We start from the raw sequence: 23,192 nt of genomic DNA on the forward strand, positions 1-23,192 counted from the left end.
TGTTCTCATGGTTCTTGAGTTCGAGCCCCATCTCTGTGCTGATAGTGTGGAGCCTGCTTGGTTGCCTCCCTCACTCTTTGCCCCTCCTCCTGCTTGTGCACATGCTCTCTCTCTCTCTCTCTCTCACTCAAAAAGTAAATAAACATTAAAAAAAAAAAAAGGAATAGTATTTATAGATGACTCCTGAATGCTAAGATGCTCGTTGCTCGTGATGTCTTTGTTTCAAGGTCTGAGTGGACAAATCTAGAAAATGCGTGCTTATTTTTTAAAAGATCAGTTTCTATTAATAAGTTTATACTAATATTTGCAGCTAAATTTACTCCTTCAGGGTTTTAATTTCTTTGATTTTTATTCTTGTGTATTCTCTCTCTTAAGCTTGAAATCTCAGTTTCTAATGACATTAACATAACATATGCTTTATCTTATAATACTCAATACTCTCATAATTGTGTCAAAATAACATTACCGATATTACGACTAACAATTTAAACTTCAGAATATGGTTTAGGTTCAGTGGATTTTGACAAGATATAGTCATGTGACTACCACCATAATTAAGATATTTCTGAATATGGGGTGCCCATGTGGCTCAGTTGGTTAGGCTTCCAACTTTAGTTCAGGTCATGATCCCATGGCTCATTGATTTAAGCCCTGCGTAGGGCCCTGTGCTGACACCTCAGAGCCTGGAGCCTGCTTCGGATTTTATTTTCATTTCTCTCTGCCCCTCTCCCACTCATGTCTGTCTCTGTCTCTGTCTCTCTCTCTCTCAAAAACAAATAAACATTAAAAACAAAAGATATTTCTGAATATGTAAATGGTCAATGGGCAATGGCCAGGCTACATGTGGAAATAGAACTCTGACTTGCAGCAACCGTCTTAGGAAGCCAACCTAGTAAGTGCAATAACCCATCTAGGAAGTCAAACTACTGTTTGTAGCAGTCAGTCTAGAAAGTCAAATAATAACCCTGTAGCAATGGGCCCCAAATGGCCTGGACTTGATTAATAATTGACAACTTCCCTTATTTTGGCCTCCACTTCTAACTTAGGACCAACTGGAGAAAGCCAAATATGTGTCTTTAGTCAATCACCTAGGATACCCTACTTCTAATTAGCCCACCTACAGCTTCCCATGCCAACAGCCCACTCAGCGTGCACCTGAAACGTTCACTATTTTCTACTTTGTACTGCTGCATGATACTGTATTGTGTGTTAGTGCCATAGTTTATGCAATTCATCTTCTAGTAATGGATATTTGAGTTATTTGAAAGTTTTGTTCTTATAAACAAGGTCACATGCCTTATGCATGTGTCATTCTATATCTTTGCTAAAATATCTCTGGGATAGAGTCCTGGAGAAAAAATTAATTTGTTGGGTCAAAGAGTAAATGTATATGTAACTTCGTAAAATATTGCCAAATTCCTTTCCTATAGGATTTGTACCCTTTTGCATTTCCAACAGCAATGAATGAGAGGAACTGTTTTCCCATTTCCAGCGAAATACTGTTAAAGTTTTGGGTTTTTGCCAATCTAATAGGTGAAAAACAAGATCACATTGTAGATTTAATTTAAATTTCTCTTTTCATGGGCAAGGTTAAGTAAGCATCTTTTCATATGGTTAAATATCATTCGCAATTCTTTTTTATGAAATGTCTGTTTGTATCATTTCCTAATTTTTTAAAGTTTATTTATTTATTTTGAGAGAGAGAGAAAGAGAGGGAGAGAGAGAATCCAAGCAGGCTCTGCCCTGTCAGCATGGAGCCCAACGTGGGGCTTGAACTCACAAACTGTGAGATCATGACCTGAGCCAAAATCAAGAGTCCGACACTTAACTGAGCCACGCAGGTGCCCCTCATTTCCTAATATTTTAGCAAATTGCATTGTTGGTCTTTTTAATCCCTCAAGTTAGGAGAACTCTATTTATGAAAAATATTAGTATATTGTTATAATTTGCATTTTTCCAAATTTGTCATTTGTTATTTGGTTATTTATAGTTTTTTTCATGCAAAGTCTTCTTATATGTATGTAGTTAAATTAATCACTTTTTCTTTGTTATTTCTGGATGTGAGTGACAGCTAGCAGTTTTTCCCCACTCTCAGTTCATAAAAAATTCAATCATGTTTTCTTCTAATAGACTAAAGGTAGTCCTTTTTTTTAACAGCTTTATTGAGATATAATTTATATACAATTCATCCATTTAAAGTGTACAATTCAATGACTTGTAGCATATTACATTATTATTTTTTAAATTATGGTAAAATATATATAACATTAAATTTACCTTCTTGACCATTTTGTAATTGTACAATTCAGCATAATTACATGCACAATGTTGTACAACCATCACCACCATCTATTTCCAAACCTTTTTCTTTATCCCAAACAGAAATTCTGTAACCATTCAGCAACAACTCCCCATTTTGGGCTCTGCCCAACCCCTGGTAACCTCCTACCTACTTTCTATTTCTAAATTCCCTATTCTAGGTATTTCATATAAGTAGAATCATACAATATTTGTTTTTTTGTGTGTGTCTGATATTTTACTTAGCACATTCTCAACATGTTCCGATGCACCAGAACATCAATGCTTTTTACGGCAGAATAACATTCCACTGTATGGGTAGACCACATTTAGTGTCTCTATTCATCTGCTGATAGATACTAGGGTTGTTTCCATCTTTTGGCTGTTGCAAATAATGCTGCAGTAAACACTGGTGTATAAACATCTATTCAAGCCCCTGCTTTCAATTCCTTTGGGTATATACCTAGGAGTGAAATTGCTGGGTCATTTGGTAATTTTGTGTTTACCTTTTTGAGGAAGTATAAAACTGTTTTCTACAGGGGCTGTACCATTTTACATCCCCACAAACAATGTAAACATGTACCATTTTACATTGAGGGCACCGATCCTCCACATCTTTAACAATACTTGTTTTCTGTTTTTTGTTTTGAAAGTCATCCTAGTAGGTGCGAAGTGGTATCTCATTGTGGTTTTAATTTGTATTTCCCTGTAGCTAATGATGTTGAGTATCTTTTCTTATGCTTACTGTGTATCTTCTTTGGAGAAATGTCTATTTGAGCCATTTTTAAGTTGGGTTGTTTGTCTTTTTGATACTGAGTTGCAGGAGTTATTTATATATTCTGGTTATTAAACTGTTATCAGGTATATGATTTGCAAATATTTTCTCCCATTTTTTGGTTCTTCATTTTCTTGATAATGTCCTTTGGTAAAAAACAATTTTGATGAATCCAATCAATTTTTTTCTTCTGTTACTCATACTTTTGATAGTGTAAGACCTTGCCAAATCCAAGGTCCTGAAAATTTACTCCTATATTTTCTTCTAGGAATTTTATGGTGGCAGGTGTTACATTGAAGTCTTTAACCCATTTTAGGGTGACTTTTGTGTATGCTGTAAGATAGGGACTTCATTCCTTGCTTGGGGATATCCAGTTATCTAGCACCATTTGTTTAAGAGATTATTCTTTCCTCTTTGAATGAATTTGACACCCTTATCAAAAATCAGTTGACCATAGATGTTTGGATTATTTTTGAATTCTCAATTCTATCCCATTGGTCTATATGGTTATCCTTATGCCAGTTCCATAATTTTTTATTACTGTAGCTTTGTAATAAGTTTTGAAATTAGGAGGTGTGAGTCCTTCAGCTTTGTACCTCTGTTTCAAGATTGTTTGACTATTCAGACCCTCTTGCAATCCTATGATTTTGAGGACTGACTTGCCCATTTCTGCTAAAAAAAAAGCTGTTGGAATTATAATAGAGATTGCACTGAATCTGTAGTTGCTTTGGGTAGTATAGACATCTTTACAATATTAATATTTACAATATTAATTTTTCCTATCCATGAACATGAATGTCTTTCCATTTATTTAGGCCTTTCAAGATACTTTGATGCTTTTAGTAAAATAGAGGTATAGACAAAATCATTCAACTCCTTCCAAAGTTACCAAGCAACACACAGGCAAAAGTCCCAAATGTTGAATGATTGCATTAAAACACATCCCACTGCAATTCACAAAGCATCACTTTATTTTCATATAAATAATAGTCACTGATGAAGGGAAAAGCAAAATCATGACTATCAGTATTTATCTAGGGAACCATTTTCATAGAATACAGATGAAGGAACATAGTATATATCTTCAGAGTGGCAGGGGACACAGGGATAAGCATACTAGATTGAAAGCATAAAAGCATATTCTCATAAGAACCAAGCAATCCTTATTGTTTGAGGACCAAATGGAATCATCATTAATGTAAGTAGAATCAAAGTTCACAATCTGCAAGTCCTTCTTAAGATATGCATGATTCAGCTTATTCACAGTTCGAGCAAAGGCATATTTAGAAGCACAACTATATGCTTCCAAACTGTACACTTTCTTGAAGTGCAGATCAAAAAATGGATTGTCCTAGAGGAAAAAGAGAGATGTGATTTGTTTGTAGCCAGGAAAGTAGTTAGATTTCCTGGGGGATTCTCTCATGTTCTCTTGTACATACTTATTGATCATAAAGTATCAGTATCAAACATATTTCTAAAATCTACAAATGAGATTTCCAAAGCTACCTGCTTTAAACATATTTCTTCTAAAAACAACAATATGAAAGATTACTCTGGAAGCATCTGTGATTTTTCAATTTTCCAAACAAAACATGTCCAAGAATGCACAGTTATCAAGTCTTCCCAGGGAAGATGAGAGGATGGATAGGGATGGAAAAAGAGAATAAATCCACTTATTTAAGGTGGGGGGGGGAGGGAGAAAAAAATTCTCCTTTTCTTTACTAGGAGGTTGGTCCCTTGTGCCATTACAATGGTAGAAGGGGGGAAATACAAGATGGCAAGAGTAGCCTTTGGCATGCTACAAATCACCAACTTGCTGATTTTGAAGTTAATAGCAAGGAATTACCTTAGAAGTTAATAGCAAGGATCATTAAATCATTTGACTGAAACTGTGAAATTACTCAAGACTGCCTCTGTTGATTAACCGCCTCTAGATTGTTGCTCTACTTCTAGTGGAGGTGTTTTGAGAAAAAGTGGACATCAAACCTCATCTAAGTCCTATATGTTAAAATAATAATAATTGCCACTGTTACTAATATTAGTAACAACAATACCTTGCATTTATAATGTGCTTTTCAGTTTACTAAGTGCTTTCATATTCATTACCTGCCTAACCCTTCTTTTTGAGGGCAGACGTTTTTAATTATTTATCTTTGTGTTCCTGGTGCTTAGCCATGGCAACTACTAAGTTCTCAACAAATGTGTGTTGAACTGATTTGAAGTAGTCCGACAAAAAGAGAAGTGGAGGTAAACAATGCCTTGAATGACAAGAAGGCAGAAAGAGACCAAAGCAGACTATTAATAATTAGTTACCATCTAGTATCTAAATATTACATACAAACAGCTTATATTTTGGCAATTTGTTTTTTAAGTAGGAAAATTCTTGCAGGAGGCAGGAGAAAGAATATGAGTTTTGAAGTTAGATAACCATTTTGAATCTGTGATGTAACCATAGACAAAGTACTTATCTGATCTGACCTGACCTGCACTTTTTTGCTCATTTAAGAAAGGGTTGCTATGAATTTTACATAAGATTAATTATATAAATTACATAATAAAGACTTTCCCTTTCCCAAACCTGCTCCCCCCACCCCAAATTGTGATACTGGTGTTAATACCACCTTGCTTTATACCATTAATTTTTTAAAACAATTTTTTTAACGTTTATTTTTGAGAGAGAGAAAGAGAGACAGAGTGTGAGTGTAGGATGGGCAGAGAGAGAGGGAGACACAAAATCCAAAGAAGCTCCAGGCTCTAGCTGTCAGCACAGAGCCCAACACGGGGCTTGAACCCGTGAACTATGAGATCATGACCTGAGCCAAAGTTGGATGCTTACCCAACTGAGCCACCCAGGCATCCCTATACCATTAATTAAAACAAAAAACAAAAAACAAAAAACAAAAACCAATGCTTTTAAAAAAGAATGTACAGAAGTGCTGTAATTTTAAATGCATTGTTCTCCTTAACCACACCTTGCAAAACTTTTCCTGGCTGTCATAATTGCAGCTTGAAAGACACTTCTGCAGGAAATCTCAATAAAAGAAAATCACACCCATTCCATTATCAGATACTAATCACACTCTTTATAGTTTTCTTACTGAATTGTTTGCTCCTTATCTTGTAGAAAATATCCGGTTATGCTTTTAAGATACTCAGAGGAGATTACTTTTCTCCTTTAGCTTAATAAATGAAGCCTAAGCAGGCATGTACATAGAATATAAGTCCCTCCTTCCCTCTCTTTCTTCCTCCCTTCTCTTGTTCTTTCTTTCAATAGAATCCTAGAGTCAAAAGGGGGTCTCATAGACCACACAGTGATCTCTTGTTTATAGCTGGGATAATAGTTTCCAGAGAAGTGAAGCCCAGGTCACATGTGTAGTTGTTGGCAGAGGCAGGATAAGAACCAAGATCTCAATCAACTCAGCCCCATGTTTTATTACACCATCCTCTCTCCTGTTATACCACATCACTCTCCAAATCCCCAGTCCTTTTGATTTCTGCTTTATAAATTGACTTCAATTTCAATTCCATTCCATTTTAAAGTTGACAACTCTCTGGCTCAAAATTGTTCTATTTAAAGCTGTACCATTGCTATTGAGAAAAATATAATAACTGCTGACTCCTGAGGATTCAATTCCAAGAGAGAGAAAGTAGAAATTCCCAGAACACCTGGGATATTTTCATTTCATCTTTAAAAGAATTGCACTGTGGATATTATAGTTTTTTTTTTTTTTCTGGCAGTCCAGTAGTTTGAGGTCATAAAGGGTGAGAAAATTAGAAACACTCAGCTTCTCTTTTGTATCTAGTTCACTATCAAAGATGATGATCTTCAATGGGGAAGGGAAGAATCAACAAGATTGGGATGGAATTAAGGCCAGGACACGAGGAGAAAATAGAAGCACGAGGAGCTGCTTCTATGGAATCTAAGTTGACAGCCTTGCTGAATGAAACCCCAGGCACTAACCAAGCTTGTAGAAAGTCATTATGACATCAGCAATATTTGAGAATTTGAGAGAAAGGAAAGAAAAATGGGCAAAAAAATGAGGTGGGGATGGTTAATTCCTGAAACTAGATTAGTGAACTTGACATTGATTTCTGATAAAATTCAATGCAGTATAGAAATTTTGGCAAGTACATAAAGTATAAAGAAGAAACAATAATTTTAAAAATATGTAATCCTATCACACAGAGATAATTATTATTAAAGCACTGGTGTCTTTCATATATACCTATACACACACACATACATATACCTGTATGTATTTTTTGTATTCAAATTTAAAGTTCAGATTTCAGTTTTCAATAATATGCAATATTTTAGGAGTGCTGGGTGGCTCCGTCGGTTAAACATCTGACTTTGATTAAGGTCATGATTTCACGGTTTTTGAATTCGAGCCCTGCGTTGGGCTCTGTGTTCACAGCTCAGAGCCTGGAGCCTGCTTTGGATCGTGTGTTTCCTTTTCTCTCTGCCCTGCCCCACTTGTGCTCTGTCTCTCTCTGTCTCTCAAAAATAAACAAATGTAAGAAAAAAAGCAATATTCTAAATATGCGAAATGAGATAATAATACAAAGAAGTTTTGTATTTGGCCGACTTTTAAAAAACTTATTCAGTGGTGAATAATTGTGTTCAGAGGCATTCTTGTGGAAACATGATTTTTAATGGCTGTGTGACATTCCAGCTATTGATATGCAATAATATGCTTAACTATTTCCTAAGTATTGAACTTTTAGGTAGAATGTATTACCAGAAAAATGCTAGGTAAGTACTTAGGAAAAAAAGCAATGAAATCCAGCATGCTTTCGCCAAGAAGTTATGCCAAACACACCAAATTTTTAAAATACGATTGATTCCTAGGTGATGTCAGGGTAATAACAGATAGCATGTATTGATTTCAGTAAAGATCATAAGGGCAAAATTCAGGAATTCAGACTAGATAATCAAGTAAGTAAGTAAGGAAGGCAGAATTAAGTGCTTATGTCTGTCTATTTCACCACTATCTTCAAAGCCTAGCAAAGCCTGGGATACTACAAATTCTCCATGAATGAATGAATGAATGAATTAATGAGTGAATATATGAATACATAGAGACATTAAACAAGCAGTACAAAGAAGACATGTTAATAGATTTCTGGGTAAAGTCTGACTCCACCCACAAAACACTGAATAGCTTTGTGACCTTGGGCAAGTCAATTAATCTCTTTAAGTTTCATTTTCCTCGTCTAAAAATTGGATGTAATAATAGAATCCAATTCATTGGGGTTTTGTGATGATTATGTGAAATTATATATGAAAAGACCTTCATGTGGTTCCTGGCATCTGGTGAGTTTACTAAGCAGTACTACAAGTGTGGTAATAGTAACCTTTCAATTACCCAGAGGTTACCCAGATGGCACTTAGCTCTGCTTGCTTCATTGTATTTATTATTGACTTGAATGAAGTCCTAAATGTTGTGCTCATTAAATCTGCATTAAAATAAAAAATAAAATAAAAAAAAAAAAGAACAGAGGGACACAAGAGTAAACAAACCATTCTAACCACCATAAATTCAACTTCCGTTAGAACATTTGTTTACCTACTGAAATTTAATTGTAATTGCTTTATAACAAAAATCCCATTTAAAAAAAAACTGCATCATACTAGAGTGAATATTAAAAAATAAAAGTATTAAAAGATTTGATAGGGGCGCCTGGGTGGCGCAGTCGGTTAAGCGTCCGACATCAGCCAGGTCACGATCTCGCGGTCCGTGAGTTCGAGCCCCGCGTCGGGCTCTGGGCTGATGGCTCGGAGCCTGGAGCCTGTTTCCGATTCTGTGTCTCCCTCTCTCTCTGCCTCTCCCCCGTTCATGCTCTGTCTCTCTCTGTCCCCAAAATAAATAAAAAACGTTGAAAAAAAAATTAAAAAAAAATATAAATAAAATAAAAGATTTGATAGATGGGAACAATAGGCCAAACTAAGGATATGATATTTACTAGGATTAAGAATAAAAAAGCTTAGGGGTGCCTGGGTGGCGCAGTCGGTTGAGCGTCCGACCTCAGCCAGGTCACGATCTCGCGGTCTGTGAGTTCGAGCCCCGCGTCGGGCTCTGGGCTGATGGCTCAGAGCCTGGAGCCTGTTTCCGATTCTGTGTCTCCCTCTCTCTCTGCCCCTCGCCCGTTCATGCTCTGTCTCTCTCTGTCCCAAAAATAAATAAACGTTGAAAAAAAAAAGAATAAAAAAGCTTAAATTTTAATTGATCCACCAAAAACACAAATTCTTACTGAGTGCTTACTATCTATCAGGCAGAAGGCTACGATAAAAGATAAAAAACCAAAAACAAAAGTAATGGTCTCAGTTTTTCAGGAGGTTTCCATCCAGAGGGGACATACAGTAAGTCAACAATTGCAGTTTGTAGAATTATGTCTATAACACATTTACATCCACAATGCAATGGGGGAAGGGAAGCATGAGTAGGACTTTACCCAATGGGGAATCTGGGAATGGGGTGAAAGATGGAGGTGACTGGGCATTATAAACCTCAAGAGTCAGTGGTTAAACACTGTGGATGTATACAGGTTAAGGGGAATGACCAGAAATAAAGGGGCCAGATCATTAAGGACCCTTATTTAAATTTTATTCTATGCAAGTAGAGGGTATGGCAGATCAGGTTAAATGGTAATTCATGCACAAAAGAACTGAGGTTTTAGATTAGTGTTTAATAGAAGTAAAGAATTCAGATCAAAGGAAATACAAACTAGTCACACTAGTTCTAAAGTATTGTATTTAATTCTGGAAAAGCAGAAGCATTCCAGAGGAGAGAAAATAGTGTAGTGAAGGGTGTTGAAGCAATGGCATGGGGGAGTAAAAATAACAATGCTATGACCTCTTAGCATTTGTATTGTCCTGTCATATTATCTTATTTGATTTTCATATGAAAGTTATTTAAAGAATAAAATGGGTACACTTAACCTAGAAAAGAGAAAACCTGAGGGAACATTATAATTATCTTCAAATATTGGAAAGGCTGCTATGTAAAAAGAGGATCCGATTTTCTCTACATGGCTCCAAATGGTTAAACCAGGACTGATGGATGGATGTTAGAGTGAAGTGGATGTTGGTTAAACATAGTAGGAGATTTAAAAACAAGTATGGCAATCAGAAATTGAATGGACTTCCTCAATGGTAACACATTCCCCATCAGTGGAAGAGTTTAAGGAGAGACTGATAGGAAACCACTTATTAAGTGGTCACGTGGAGAGACGGGCACATACACCATTTTCCCCCTTTCGTCTCCAAGGTTGTAGGATTTCTAAGAGTTATTGGTTTTTCTGGAGGATGAAGTGGCTAACCGACAGCAGTTTCAAGAAGATGAGAAAGGAATTCCCAAAATTTAATGGGGGAACTTGGGGTGGGGAGAGAGTGGGGTGAAACCATCAAATATTTAAAGTTTCAGGACTGACTGGCAGATTGTGTTTAACCTGTTAACAAGCCCTTGGGAAAGATGTTTTTAAATTTAATAGACAAAAATTCAAGCTTAAATTCAGAAAAACAGAACAAAAAAACCCAGTAGATTATCCCAGCCAAATAACCCAGCCACTTAAAACAATATGTCATCTTAACACTTAGTACATGCCAAGAATATGAAAGAGGATATTGAACATAAAGATTTCTGGCATATTGATCCCACATCTCCCTTACAAAACATAACACTTACAGTATCTGCTTCTTTTCCATCAATCATCTGCAGATCGTTCAAAGACCACTTTTTTGTTACTTCATATTTTTCATCTAAGCCTATTCTGTAGTGTTTCACCATAATTATTTTTACTTCTTCATTTTTGGTCACTGTAGGACAGAAAAAAACACTCAGTTTACATAAACTCTTAGAAGACAATAAATTATTCATCAAGTTATACTTTTAATACTTTTTTGGTATTTATGTATCTCCTTTTCATATAATGAGTTTGAGCCTATGTTATATCGGCACCCCAATTATGAACCCTGATGTATCTGAGCCTTCATGAGTATGCCCAATTTGCTCCATATGTTAATTTAATTTTTGCTACAATTGTGGCTACAGACTGCTGTGACTGCCAGTGGTAATATCTGTCAGATGGAGCACTGAGCTATGTGCTTTCAGCTCTGAGCTTTGTGGTGGACAATGGGGTTCGACTCCTGGCAGGAAGTAAGAGGCTTTGCTTTAGCATACAGTCAATGCCAAGGTATTTACCAGAACAAATTGGAATTTTAATTTATAACAATATGAGAGAGTGGGGAGGTTGGGAAAGCAAACAGTTCTGCTCACACAGCAACGCAGTGTTGAAGAGTGACCATACGAGTACTACTTTGTATCTTCTCTTTTAAAGTTACAGTGAAAAAAAATGAAAAAAAAAATTGATGTGAGACTTGTGATGGAGAAGTGTGGGCATCACAGCTACCGTTGACCTGTTTGGAATTGTTTGAGATTAAAAAAAATTTTTTTTAACGTTTATTATTGACAGATAGAGACACAGCATGAGCATGGGAGGGGCAAAGAAAGAAGGAGACACAGAATCTGAAGCAGGCTCCAGGCTCTGAGCTGTCAACACAGAGCCCAACGCAGGGCTCAAACTTGCAGGGATCAAACTCACAAACCGCGAGATCATGACCTGAGCCGAAGTCAGATGCTTAACTGACTGAGCCACCCAGGTGCCCGTATTGTTTGAGATTTTTAGTCTTCTCTAGCATGTCTCCAAATGTTAGCATTCAAAATGTGCCATTAAGACAGAAAGTTTGAGTATTATACCTTGAAAGGTATGGGAAAGTCATTGCTTATTTAATTGTGGGAAAAAAATGAGGAAAATCCTTTCTTGGCCTTAAAAACATTGTCTTTGGTCTCATAACAATACATTAGAAGAATCAACATTTGATGTTAGAACTCCTGAATTGAAAATTATCAATGAGTTAAGAAAGGAGTATTTACTGAGTACCTGCTATTTACCTGATAGAGTTATTACAGATGCCAGAGGGATACAAGTATGAGATATGGTTCCTGCCCTCTAGACTGCTAACACACATGAGGCACATAAAATATATATTATAATGGTATACAGGTATATTATTTTTTAAACTTTTTAAAGGTTTATTTATTTATTTTGAGAGATAGAGAAAGCGAGCAGGGAAGGGGCAGAGGGGGTGGGGGGAGAATCCCAAGCAGGCTCCACGCTGTCAATGCAGAGCCCAATGCCAGGCTGGAACTCATGAACCGTGAGATTATGACCTGAGCCAAAATCAAGAGTCAGACGCTTAGCCAACTGAGCCACAAGGGCACCCCAAGTATACAGGTATATTACAAAGAAGTAGCTGTGGGAAATGAATATCTATAAACTTCTTTCAAGATGGATGTCACTTAGACATCTTAGAAAGTTGCAAGCTGGTTCTGTCCTCTAAGAGTGAGACTGGAGTTTGTATTTAAGGAACTCTCTTTTGGTTCTGGAAAGTGCCACTTTGGCATGCCCTCCTAGTTAAGAAGATATAAAGCAATACATTGTGATATAATCATAATGATAGATAAGCAATGTACAGCAGACTATATATGTTCAACAGGAGTTCTGAGAAGGGGGAGGATTGGAATAGTTAAGGGAGAAACTATAACTATATAACTATATAGTTATATAACTATATACTATATATACTATATAATTATAGTTATGGTTTATATACAAACAATAACTATAGTTATGGGAGAAATAGAATTTGATACAGGATTTAAAATTGGTCCTATCTGGGAAGGCAGAGATGATACTTGAAGGTGTTTATAGGTGAAGGACAGCATGAGGAAATGAATGGACAATAGAAACTAAACATCACTAGGTAGGATTAGAGAAAGTGGAGTGTATAGATTGGTTGGTATTAGGATATGGTGAGCAATAGGATTAACTAGTCTGAGAAGATTGTGAAAATGTTTTGAAAATCTATGGATTTGAAAAGGGACAGAAACCACTGAGGACTTGCGGTATCTGAATCTTCTGCCTGGTGGAAGTGTTGTGATGCTGGCCTGGGCAGCGAGGGCTCCAGAACTGGGGCTGGGGAAGAGGGTAGTCATCCTCTGAAGGTGCAAATGATACTGAAATTAAGGGAACCAGTTGAGCTTAGAGCTGCTGAGTGAGTTCAGTCCTCTAGAGAGGGGAGTCTGAGCAGGTTGACAAATCTAAGAAGAGGGCACTCTGTCAGGTTTTCCGTGAAAGCTCATACAGTTATACACATTCATAAGTCTCTTTTCTCCTTGAACAGGAGGCTAGTACAGTGGTGCCCCCATTAAAGGAGTATTTTCTGGAAGCAGCAATGCACAAGATACATTGAAGAAGAAAAGAAGGAGGGACTAGAGGTCCCTGGAAAAGGCATCAAGACTTAGTGGGCTCTGGCTTTAGATATTTTTTTTTAATTTTTTTTTAACGTTTATTTATTTTTTTTGAGACAGAGAGAGACAAAGCATGAATGGGGGAGGGTCACAGAGAGAGGGAGACACAGAATCCGAAACAGGCTCCAGGCTCTGAGCTGGCAGCACAGAGCCCGACGCGGGACTCAAACCCTCGGACCGTGAGATCATGACCTGAGCCGAAGTTGTACGCTTAACCGACCCAGCCACCCAGGCGCCCCTGGCTTTAGATATTTTTGATGCAAATCATGATGCCACTCTTTACAGTGTGGTCTGAGTAATTGACTTCATGTCTGGAGACTGGAGAGATTAAACCTCCATTGCTCATGTTGGAAAGTAGACATCAGAGTTCTACAAACTCACAGGGTGTAACAATTTAAGATAAAGTACATGAAGGACATAGATGGATGGACATAGATGGTTTGCAGTAATTGTAATTGTTAAAAGTGCTTCATTTCGTGTAAGAGACTTGTAATCCAGGCACAGGATGTGGGTAATGGAAATAGACATGGCACACCCGAGTAAGATTTCAAACGAGGCACTGACAACACCTGATGGAAACCAAAACAGGGAAGTATGGAGGGTGAGCTGGTTGGGCAGAATAATAAGTTTAGTTTTTGACATACAGATGAGGTGTCCATAAACTATCTCAGAAAAGAAGAAGATGGAAGTTTATAGTTTAGGCAGCATCTTTATTATTATTTTTTTATTTAACTTAATTTATTTATTTTTGAGAGTGAGAGAGAGCATGCACATGAGCAGGGGAAGGGCAGAGAGAGAGGGAGAGAGAGGGAATCTCAAGCAGGCTCAGCACTGTCAGTGCAGAGCCTGACGTGGGGCTCAAACTCATGAACCCTAAGATCATGACCTGAGCTGAAATCAAGAGTCAGATGGTTAACTGACTGAGCCACCCAGGTGCTCTGGAAGTTTGTAGTTTAGGAATGGAGATACAGACTTGGAATTTTTCTGTGTGGACAGGTTTCCAAGACCAAGTTCATAGGGAAAAGAGCAAAGAAGGGAGACAGAGCAGAGAAGAAAAACGTGCCAGCAGAGAGGTCTGAGAAGATGATGTGGGAAGAGACAAGCCCAACAATGCAATGCTATGAAAATCATAAGGACAGAGAATTTAAAAAATTGGAGATCATCCCGTGAAGTCATTTTGTTGGGTAAAGCAGAGTTCAGACCTGACACAGAATCTGGTGTGGGGAATGCCATTGACTTCTTTCCTGAAGGCAGTTTCTCTGGAATGGTGAAGGCAGAGACAACTTGCAGGAATCTCCATCATGCACTAATACTGAGAGCTTACTGTGTGCCAGTTCCAGGGTTAGGTAGGATTAAAACAAGAAACAGAAAGAGACTAAAGGCTATGATTTAGATCATATATTCCAAGAGTTTGGAAGAGTAGGGATCGTGTATTTTGGGGGACAAAGGGAGTGATTGAGGGGCATGTCCCGGAAAGGATCCAGAACAGAAGACCTGAACCTGGCATCAAAAAAACAAATGGTGTGCAAAAATTTGTGGGTTCCTGCCCATGTACATTTCTCCAGCTCTAGAAAGGTCCCTTTCCACTGATCTAGATGTTAGCTTTGGGAAGAGGAAAGGCTTAGAAAAGAAGCCATTAGCATGGTGCGTTGCAGTGGAGGCAGAGTTGATTCTGTCATACTTATTAAGGACAAGATGATGAAGGCAGTTCCTTCCACCAGGAAGACATTGTGTCTGTTCAGACAAAGGCTGCACCTCAGAACCAAAGGACAATGTTCTTGTTCTGGCTATCTGTCTCACTTGCTATTTAGAGTGTGGGAGAGGATGCTTATGCGGAGAAATAACTGGATACTATATGAAAATGTAATTTGAAGCAAATTCCGCTGCCTCATCTACATGTTTTGATAACTAGCCAATTGCCTATAGGGTCACTGATTCATCTCATTATTTTGATAAATATTTGAGTGCCCCTTTTGTGCAAAGCCCTGTGCTAGGCATGGAAAAAGTGAATTCCCATAAGGCACCATTCCTGCTGTCCCTGAGATTACAGAGAGTAGGGGCTTAGAAAGAAAACACAGTGTCACAGTGCCGTGAATGAGACATGGACCAGGTAATACAGGAAAATCAAGAAGGGACATCTTCATCCGACTGGTGGGGTCAGGGAGAGCTTTTTGAAGGGGGTAATCTGAGTTGTACAGGGCAGTGGGAGTTAAGAGAATGAAGAAAGGGGTAGAGGAAGTTTTAGAACAGTATGTGTACAAAAGCATGAAATACTTGACCCTTTTCAGTCATGGTAGATATCCAGTATGTTGGCATGAAGTGTGAGGGTGGATAGGTGGTAGGAAGCAGGTTAGGCAGGAGGGAGTTCCAGAAGGGTCTAGAATGCTATGCTAAGGCGTTCAAATGTTAATCTGAGAGCTCTGTGTGTGGAGGGGAAACTTGGGGGGAGGGACGTCACTGAAGGATTTTAGGTAAATAGGCTGAGCTTTAAATTCTAGAAAGTTTTCTTGGGCAGTTCTGTAAAGGATGAAAAGAGATGTTGAGAAGGTAGAATCTGTTGGCTATTAAGTTTTCTTACATTAACGGTTACTGTCCCACTAACAAACTAAGAAAATAAGCATCTTTAAAAGTTAACCTTTTGATACAATGATGCAGCAGAGAGACAGTACAGACTACTTAATTTGGCAAAAGTAGCCTCCTCTGGAGTCAAGGAGGCTCCAGGAACTGTGTTCAGCCAAGAGTCAAAGAAGTCTACTCAGGCTGGAGTGGACCCAATCCTTAATTTCCATACTTGTGCTCTGCTGCTGGCTAAAATTAAATGGCCATATCCACATTAATGCAGTGGCAAAGTGAAAACTTATCACATTGTCTTAAAACAGAAATGTGTTTATATAGTCAAAATGTTACAGAGTTGGTTTTAGTAACATCAGAGGTGCCATTATGTAATTATGATTTAGTGAGTAATATCTAGAGACCCAGAGAACTTCAGAATAACTTGTTTCAATATTAATATTTTAGTTTAGCATTTTCAGAATTACGATCTTAACTTCATGCCAATCATTTATTTTCACTGTTAATTTCAAAATAAACACTTCCATGAATAACTGCCTCTATTACTATGGTAAAATAGTCACTATCATTTATAAGGCTAAATGGAAAGAACGTTGGCTAATTGAACCAATATAATTTTACAGGATAGAAGAAAAACAGTAGCTCACGATTAAGCTGCACAGAAACACTTTAAATAAACAAATGACTGTTATTTTACAATCCTAGTATCACCTAATTGTTTCCATCATTGAAATTAAGTAATACGAAAAAACTACCACAAGATAAAAGATAGAAAGTCTCAGTGAAAATGTCTCAATATATTGATGATGTCTTGGGGTTGTTGAGAATGCTATTATTGATTTCATTAAAAAAGCAACTTTCAAATAATGTTTTTCCTAGAAATATTTTAATAAAATCATTTTTGGGGCTCTACTGAGTACTATAGATTGAAAGTTTGTGTTCCCCCAAATTCATTTTTGAAATCCTAACCCCCAGGATGACGGTATTAGGAGACAGAAACGTTGGGAGGTGATTTGGCACTAGAACCCTTACAAAAAGACTTCAGAAAGATCCCTTGCCCTGTCCACCATGTAAGGCTACGGGGAAGATGGTGGTCTCTGAGGAAGTAGTTCCTCACCACACACTGAATCTACTGGTGCCATGATCTTAGACTTCCCAGTTCTTAGAACTGTGAGAAATAAATGTTGTTTATAAGCCACGCAGTCTCTAATATTTTGGTTTTTTCTTGTTAATTTATTCTTATTTAACACTCTAATTGTCACCATTCTTGTTGTCAATGGCTTGACAAAATTGTTAGATTCTCTGGTTCACAGAGAAGTTCTGTTCTAACATTAAAATGTAATATGTATAGAGAACTTATACACACTGTTTTCATATCTAGAAAATGACATTTATTTTCAAATTAGTATTTATGAATGAAAATGTTTTTCTAAGTATATAGGAATACTTGAAATAGCTTGCATCTGAATATGTATATAATTTTTATTTATAAAATATATAATATATATTCTTCATTATATATTAAATACATACTTATACATGTTCAGTATGTATTTTATTTTTATTAAAGTATTTATAGTATAGACTATATAACTATATCTCAGCATACATTTTCACAGTAGATATATTTTTCTGTATATTTAAAAAATTTAACCCTACCTTTTATTTTGTTTCTTTGGAGCATAATTTATCACGTTTGTTTTTTCCTAGTTAGGATTTAATAAGAGAGCACTATGTGCATATGTAGGTGTTATTATTTCCATTTCAGAGATGTCAACACTGAGACCAGGGAGGTTAATTATCTTGCCCCGAATTTCACAGCTGGCAGGTGGGCAAAGTAGAGTCAGGTTTTATACCAGATCTGACTGACTCCAAGCATTCCAGGATCCATTCTACCACGCCCTTCTCCTTCAATTATGGCAAAAGCTCTATATACTCTTTCAAGTCCTTCAAAAGTTCTTTAATTCATTTGCACTCACCATTGCACAAGTGACTTATCCCTTTCTAGTGCCTGCATATTATAGGTTCCTCCCTCCTCCATAAGAAGTGCTGCTTTTAACTGATGTGGATAATGATGTTCTAGGCTAGGGGAAGCTAATCCCAAGGAGAAATGACCTTACTAACTCTGAGGTGCCAGTAAATCCTCAATGTGAATCCTGACAAAATACAGAGAGGGAGATTTGGTTCATGACATCTGATTTTTTACACCAATTAGGTAAAAGATCAAGATAACAGTAAATCACAATCATCTGGTTGTAAGACCCCTCCAAAAGACAGATTCTGATCAGATATATAGAAAATGTAACTTTTTGGGGCGCCTGGGTGGCTCAGTCAGTTAAGCGTCTGACTTCGGCTCAGGTCATGATCTCACGGTCCGTGAGTTCGAGCCCCGCGTCGGGCTCTGTGCTGCCAGCTCAGAGCCTGGAGCCTGCTTCAGATTCTGTGTCTCCCTCTCTCTCTGACCCTCCCCCGTTCATGCTCTGTCTCTCTCTGTCTCAAAAATAAATAAACATTAAAAAAATTAAAAAAAAGAAAAGAAAAAGAAAATGTAACTTTTTGAAACATATCTTCTTTAGTTTGAAAAATGCATGATGGAATTCAGCTACTCTAGCCTTTGATTCTTGCAAATTTATAACTGCTAGATTATAGGATGTAAAGAGAAAATTATAACTATGAGTGTTTCTACTCTGTGAAGGTGGCGAAGATCTGGAGTTACCTGCCTCAATAATTGTGATATGACCTGTTTGATTCATATCGATAGAAATTTTCTGAGTAAAGCAGGGTCAAAGATTAAAGTCTATCAATCATCATTGGTCTTCACTTTAGATTACCATTCTGCCTGTATGTATTTGAAATGGTCATAAATAGATATTATACTTAGGGAAAATGCTCTCAGATTGATGGATGTGATATAGAGGAGAGTTATGAAAAACTAGTGAACAAATATGACTAATAATCTTAACTTTTATGTGAAATATCACAATATTGTTTCTCTTCACATCTGAGAGGACCTTGTGGTGGGTTTTTTTTTTTTCTTCTTACACAGGAGAGTCATTGAATTTTACTAATAAAAGTGATCACCTTCTCTACTAGGTCATTTGCCAGATGAGGAAATTGAACCCTAAAGAGGGTGCCTTCACCCATGTTAACAGTGCTAATCCCTTGACCTTCTGATCCTTGTTAAAAGGATTCATGTCACTTATGGAGAAAAAAAACAAAAAACACAAAAACCAGCAGTTAACCCCAGCCCACGGTATTTTTCCTAGAACTCAATGACAACAGAAAGAAAAGACATTATCCATTTTCAAAAGTTTAATTCTAGGGGATTTTTTTTTCATGCCAGATTGAATAATTTCAGTTTATTATATGGTTGCAGGGAGGAATTAAGATATATCTGGTAAGTTAGATACGTTGTTATGATTATTTTATTTTTATAAGTTTGCCTTAAAAATATGTGTATGCTAATGATACATGATGGGTAATTAACTTTATAAAGAAGATCATAGTAGGAATACAATTACTAAATATTAATGTTGGAATAAGCATCTTCTCTAATATAGTAAGTCAAAATGCTTTAAGATATAGTGATTTCATGGGTATGATACAGTTTCTAAAATTATTTCACTTGACTTTTCTTCCATAATTTGATTTCTTTCTTTTTCCTGGCCAATTAAGTTTTTTACCTTGCTGATATGCCAAGTCCCCAAACTTTATATTTATACAGCAAACTATGCTAAGTAAAGTGTTAGATAAATATTAGTATTCTTATTATTGAGTAAATATTGTTCTTATTAGGAATCTAGGAATGATAGAATTAAAAAAAATTCTTAGCACTTCATTTACATCTGTTCTACTTCCCTCACAGTACTCCGTCTTGACAACTTTAGAGAGTCCTTCTGAGGCAATTATCAGGAAAAGAATTATAAGTTGTTTTCTGAAAATACTGAGGTGTGTGCCTTAAAAAAAGAAAGTCCATAATGAACACTTAGAGTTTCTGAGCTCTTTCCTCCTAAGCCCCTGAAAAGTATTAAAAGACAGGGATTGGGAAAAGGGAATGCTGTACATTAAGTTTGATAATGGCACAAGCATTTCTGTCTAAATTCAGCATAATCATTACAGGTTAAGCAAATCATAATTAAGTGCAAAAGCCTATTCCCACATTTGGACAATTTTTGTGAATTTTAAAAACACAGGGGAAAAATCCATATTTTAAATAGAGAGCAGCCCCTTACCATCTTCATGAACTAATTTCTACGATTAGAGTATTGTTTCTGTGAGCATACTTCCTAGAAGAGAAAGGATTTTTAAAAATCCTTTCAAAATAAACTACCAGGAAGAAAAATTAAGGTCTTTTTTTTTTCCTAGCATGAAAAAGGAGAATCCTAGTTGTCCGGACTGGTTGGAAATAGAGCTGTATAACTCAATTCTCCACTGTATTTAAAAATATACAGAAAGCTCTCTGTTGAATTTTTTAAGATGAGCTCTTACACATTAAGATTGCATACCATGCAAGTGAATTAAATAAAAGATTGGAGGCAAAATAATCAAATCAGGAAAACACAAACCCACTTTCATTCTGAACAATTAATCAAAATATTCTTGATACGATATTATTTTTCTGTCTTCCATTTTAGCACTGAAAACAAAATTCTGTGGCATCCAAATTCCTAAACTTGGCATAGTTAGTTAAGCTCTATCATCAGAAGATACACGTGCTGTTAATTTACAGGAAAACAAACACAGAAATGTCCCTCTACCACCCAGGCACCTTGGGGTTATTTACATTTTGAAGTGATCACAGAAAGAATAGATTACCTGACACACAGAGGTAATACCTGTCCTGGACGGAGAACTCTATTTCAATAAACTCGTACAGATTCTGGGAGAGTGGCTTAAACAGTTTCTTCTCCAAGTCCTCCTTTACCAATGATGACATTGCCTCCAGTTCCACTTGGCCTGATGTCTTGGCTCGAGATCACCCTTTCTCTCCTTTTCCTCCCTAGATTTCTTGTTTGGGTTTGCTTCTCCCAGCCCTCGCCCTTTAACTTCTCATTCCTGGCCAGACCCAGGCTCCGCAGAACAGTCTATGCGGTCAGACCCCTCACTGCGGTGCGTGCCCAACGACAGCGGCAGCGGCAGCTGCAGCCAAAATCCAGCAGCAACACTCGCCCCACCGTCCCTCCTCAGCATCCAGGCTGAAGTAGGCTGCTCTCTGGAGCTCTCCTGTGGTTTGCTGATGGGGAACACATTTCTGAACACCAGCAGCTGTACTTGTGGAGTCCCTTGGTTATTCTCGTCTAGTAGCCTTTTCCCTTTCACATCACTCTGCAGAGGAAGACCACTGCTTCAGCTTGATTCCATTATATAAATCAGCTGTCTGGCCCTATTGATTGGGATCATCTTCCATTAAGAACTTTGCTGTCATCGGCAGGAGACAAAGCATCAGTGCTTGCTCCTGACACTTCCAACAAGTCCCTTGCCCTCCTCTCCCCTCCTGCAATTCATCCAGACCTTTGCTTCCGCAAAAGTCAGCACCAACTCCTGGGTCCAAATTATTTTTTCAATGGGCTCACTTTAATGTTGTTCATTCTCCTACTCACAAAGAAAAATGTACTAGGTATCTGCCGGGACAAAGCTTTATGTTTGTTTCTTGGGAAGGTGGATTTTCTGTCCCCAAGGAGCTCATAATCTAATTGAGATGAGTACACCAAATAATTATCATGAATGTTTAAAAGTGATAAATGGCACAGAAGAAAAAGGAACATAGAAAAGATATCTGTACCTGTAAAGTATCAGAGGAAGCGCTATGGGAGAAGATCTGGAGCTTGAAGGATGAGAGAAAAGTATTGAAGTGTAGGAGGGGGAGGAGCCTATTCCACAGACTGGCCACTGTGAGCCACAGCCCTGCATCAGAATGCTCAGGGTGTGTTTGGGAGGACGAGAAGTAGTCCAGTTTTCCTGAGAGGTAGCATGTATGAAAGTAAAAGACAAGGCTGGAAAGACAGATCGAGGCCAGATCAGGAAGGGCCTTGATTAATCCTTTGGACTTTATTCTATAGAAATAGCCTGTGAAGATTTTTTTTTAGACATTCATTCGTTCAACAAATATTTTTCAAGTGTTGATATTATGCCAGGATCTGTTCTAGGAACTGGGAATATACAATGAAAAAAATAGGTCATTTCCTTGCTCCTGTAGAGCTTAGAGGGTTAGTTGGAATATAAAGAAATAAAGCAGTGACCATCCAGGGTGCACTCAGCTGCAAGTAACAGAACACATGACATGGAGTTATAAGTAGGAAAGACTTCAAAAAATCTCTCATAATAAGAGGCCTGCAAGTAGGCAGGTTCAAGGCAAGCTCAGTGTTTATAGATGAGGGTCCCAAGTGCTTTGTGTCCTTCTAATTCTCAGCTGTTGGCTTTTTGTCCTTAGGCTGCTGTTGTTCAGCTCCAAGAACAGGAAGAAAGGGGGTCAGGGGTTGGTAGCTCTTCTTGATTTCTCTCTATGTCAGAAGCAATTCTCAAAAACCAGACAGAGACTTCCCTTTACATCTTGATGGCCATAGCTGGGTCACCTGGCCATCCTCAGCAAGCAAGTATTTGTCATTTTTGGTTCCTATTATGGGAAAGGGGAGTTTCTAACAAGGAAGAAGAGTCTGGGAATGACTGTAAGCATGCAGTGAATAGTGTTCCATGGCTTCCATATTTGCTGTTTTTTTTTTTTTAATTTTTTTTTCAACGTTTATTTATTTTTGGGACAGAGAGAGACAGAGCATGAACAGGGGAGGGGCAGAGAGAGGGAGACACAGAATCGGAAACAGGCTCCAGGCTCTGAGCCATCAGCCCAGAGCCTGACGTGGGGCTCGAACCCACGGACCGCGAGATCGTGACCTGGCTGAAGTCGGACGCTTAACCAACTGCGCCACCTAGGCGCCCCCATATTTGCTGTTCTAAAGAAAAATTAATGACATGGCTGTGGCTAGGCTGAATTGTGGGATCTTGGGTGAGACACTTGTCTTTCTGAGCCTCTGTTTTCCCATCTGAAGAACGATCTCTAGGGTCCTTTCCTACTTTAATATCTCCTATTCTGTTTGTGATTTTGGAGTCTAGTAAAACACTTTGGGTAGAGTACTGAAGAACTAGTACTATGTTTTTAGATATAGAAATGGAGAAGAGGG

General features: G+C 37.6%; 1 protein-coding gene across 1 annotated transcript; it reads right to left on the minus strand.

Moving 5' to 3' along the window:
• Positions 1-4,157: 4,157 nt before the first annotated feature.
• On the minus strand, positions 4,158-20,953 carry EXOC1L (exocyst complex component 1 like). The gene is made up of 3 exons (XM_030313845.1): positions 20,833-20,953; positions 10,762-10,892; positions 4,158-4,424 (listed from the first exon to the last, which is right to left on the minus strand). The coding sequence occupies exons 1-3, from the start codon at positions 20,951-20,953 to the stop codon at positions 4,158-4,160; spliced, it is 519 nt and encodes a 172-aa protein (XP_030169705.1).
• Positions 20,954-23,192: the final 2,239 nt, after the last annotated feature.

The sequence above is a fragment of the Lynx canadensis genome, chromosome B1 (assembly GCF_007474595.2).
Source record: "Lynx canadensis isolate LIC74 chromosome B1, mLynCan4.pri.v2, whole genome shotgun sequence".
NCBI classification, from domain to species: domain Eukaryota; kingdom Metazoa; phylum Chordata; class Mammalia; order Carnivora; family Felidae; genus Lynx; species Lynx canadensis.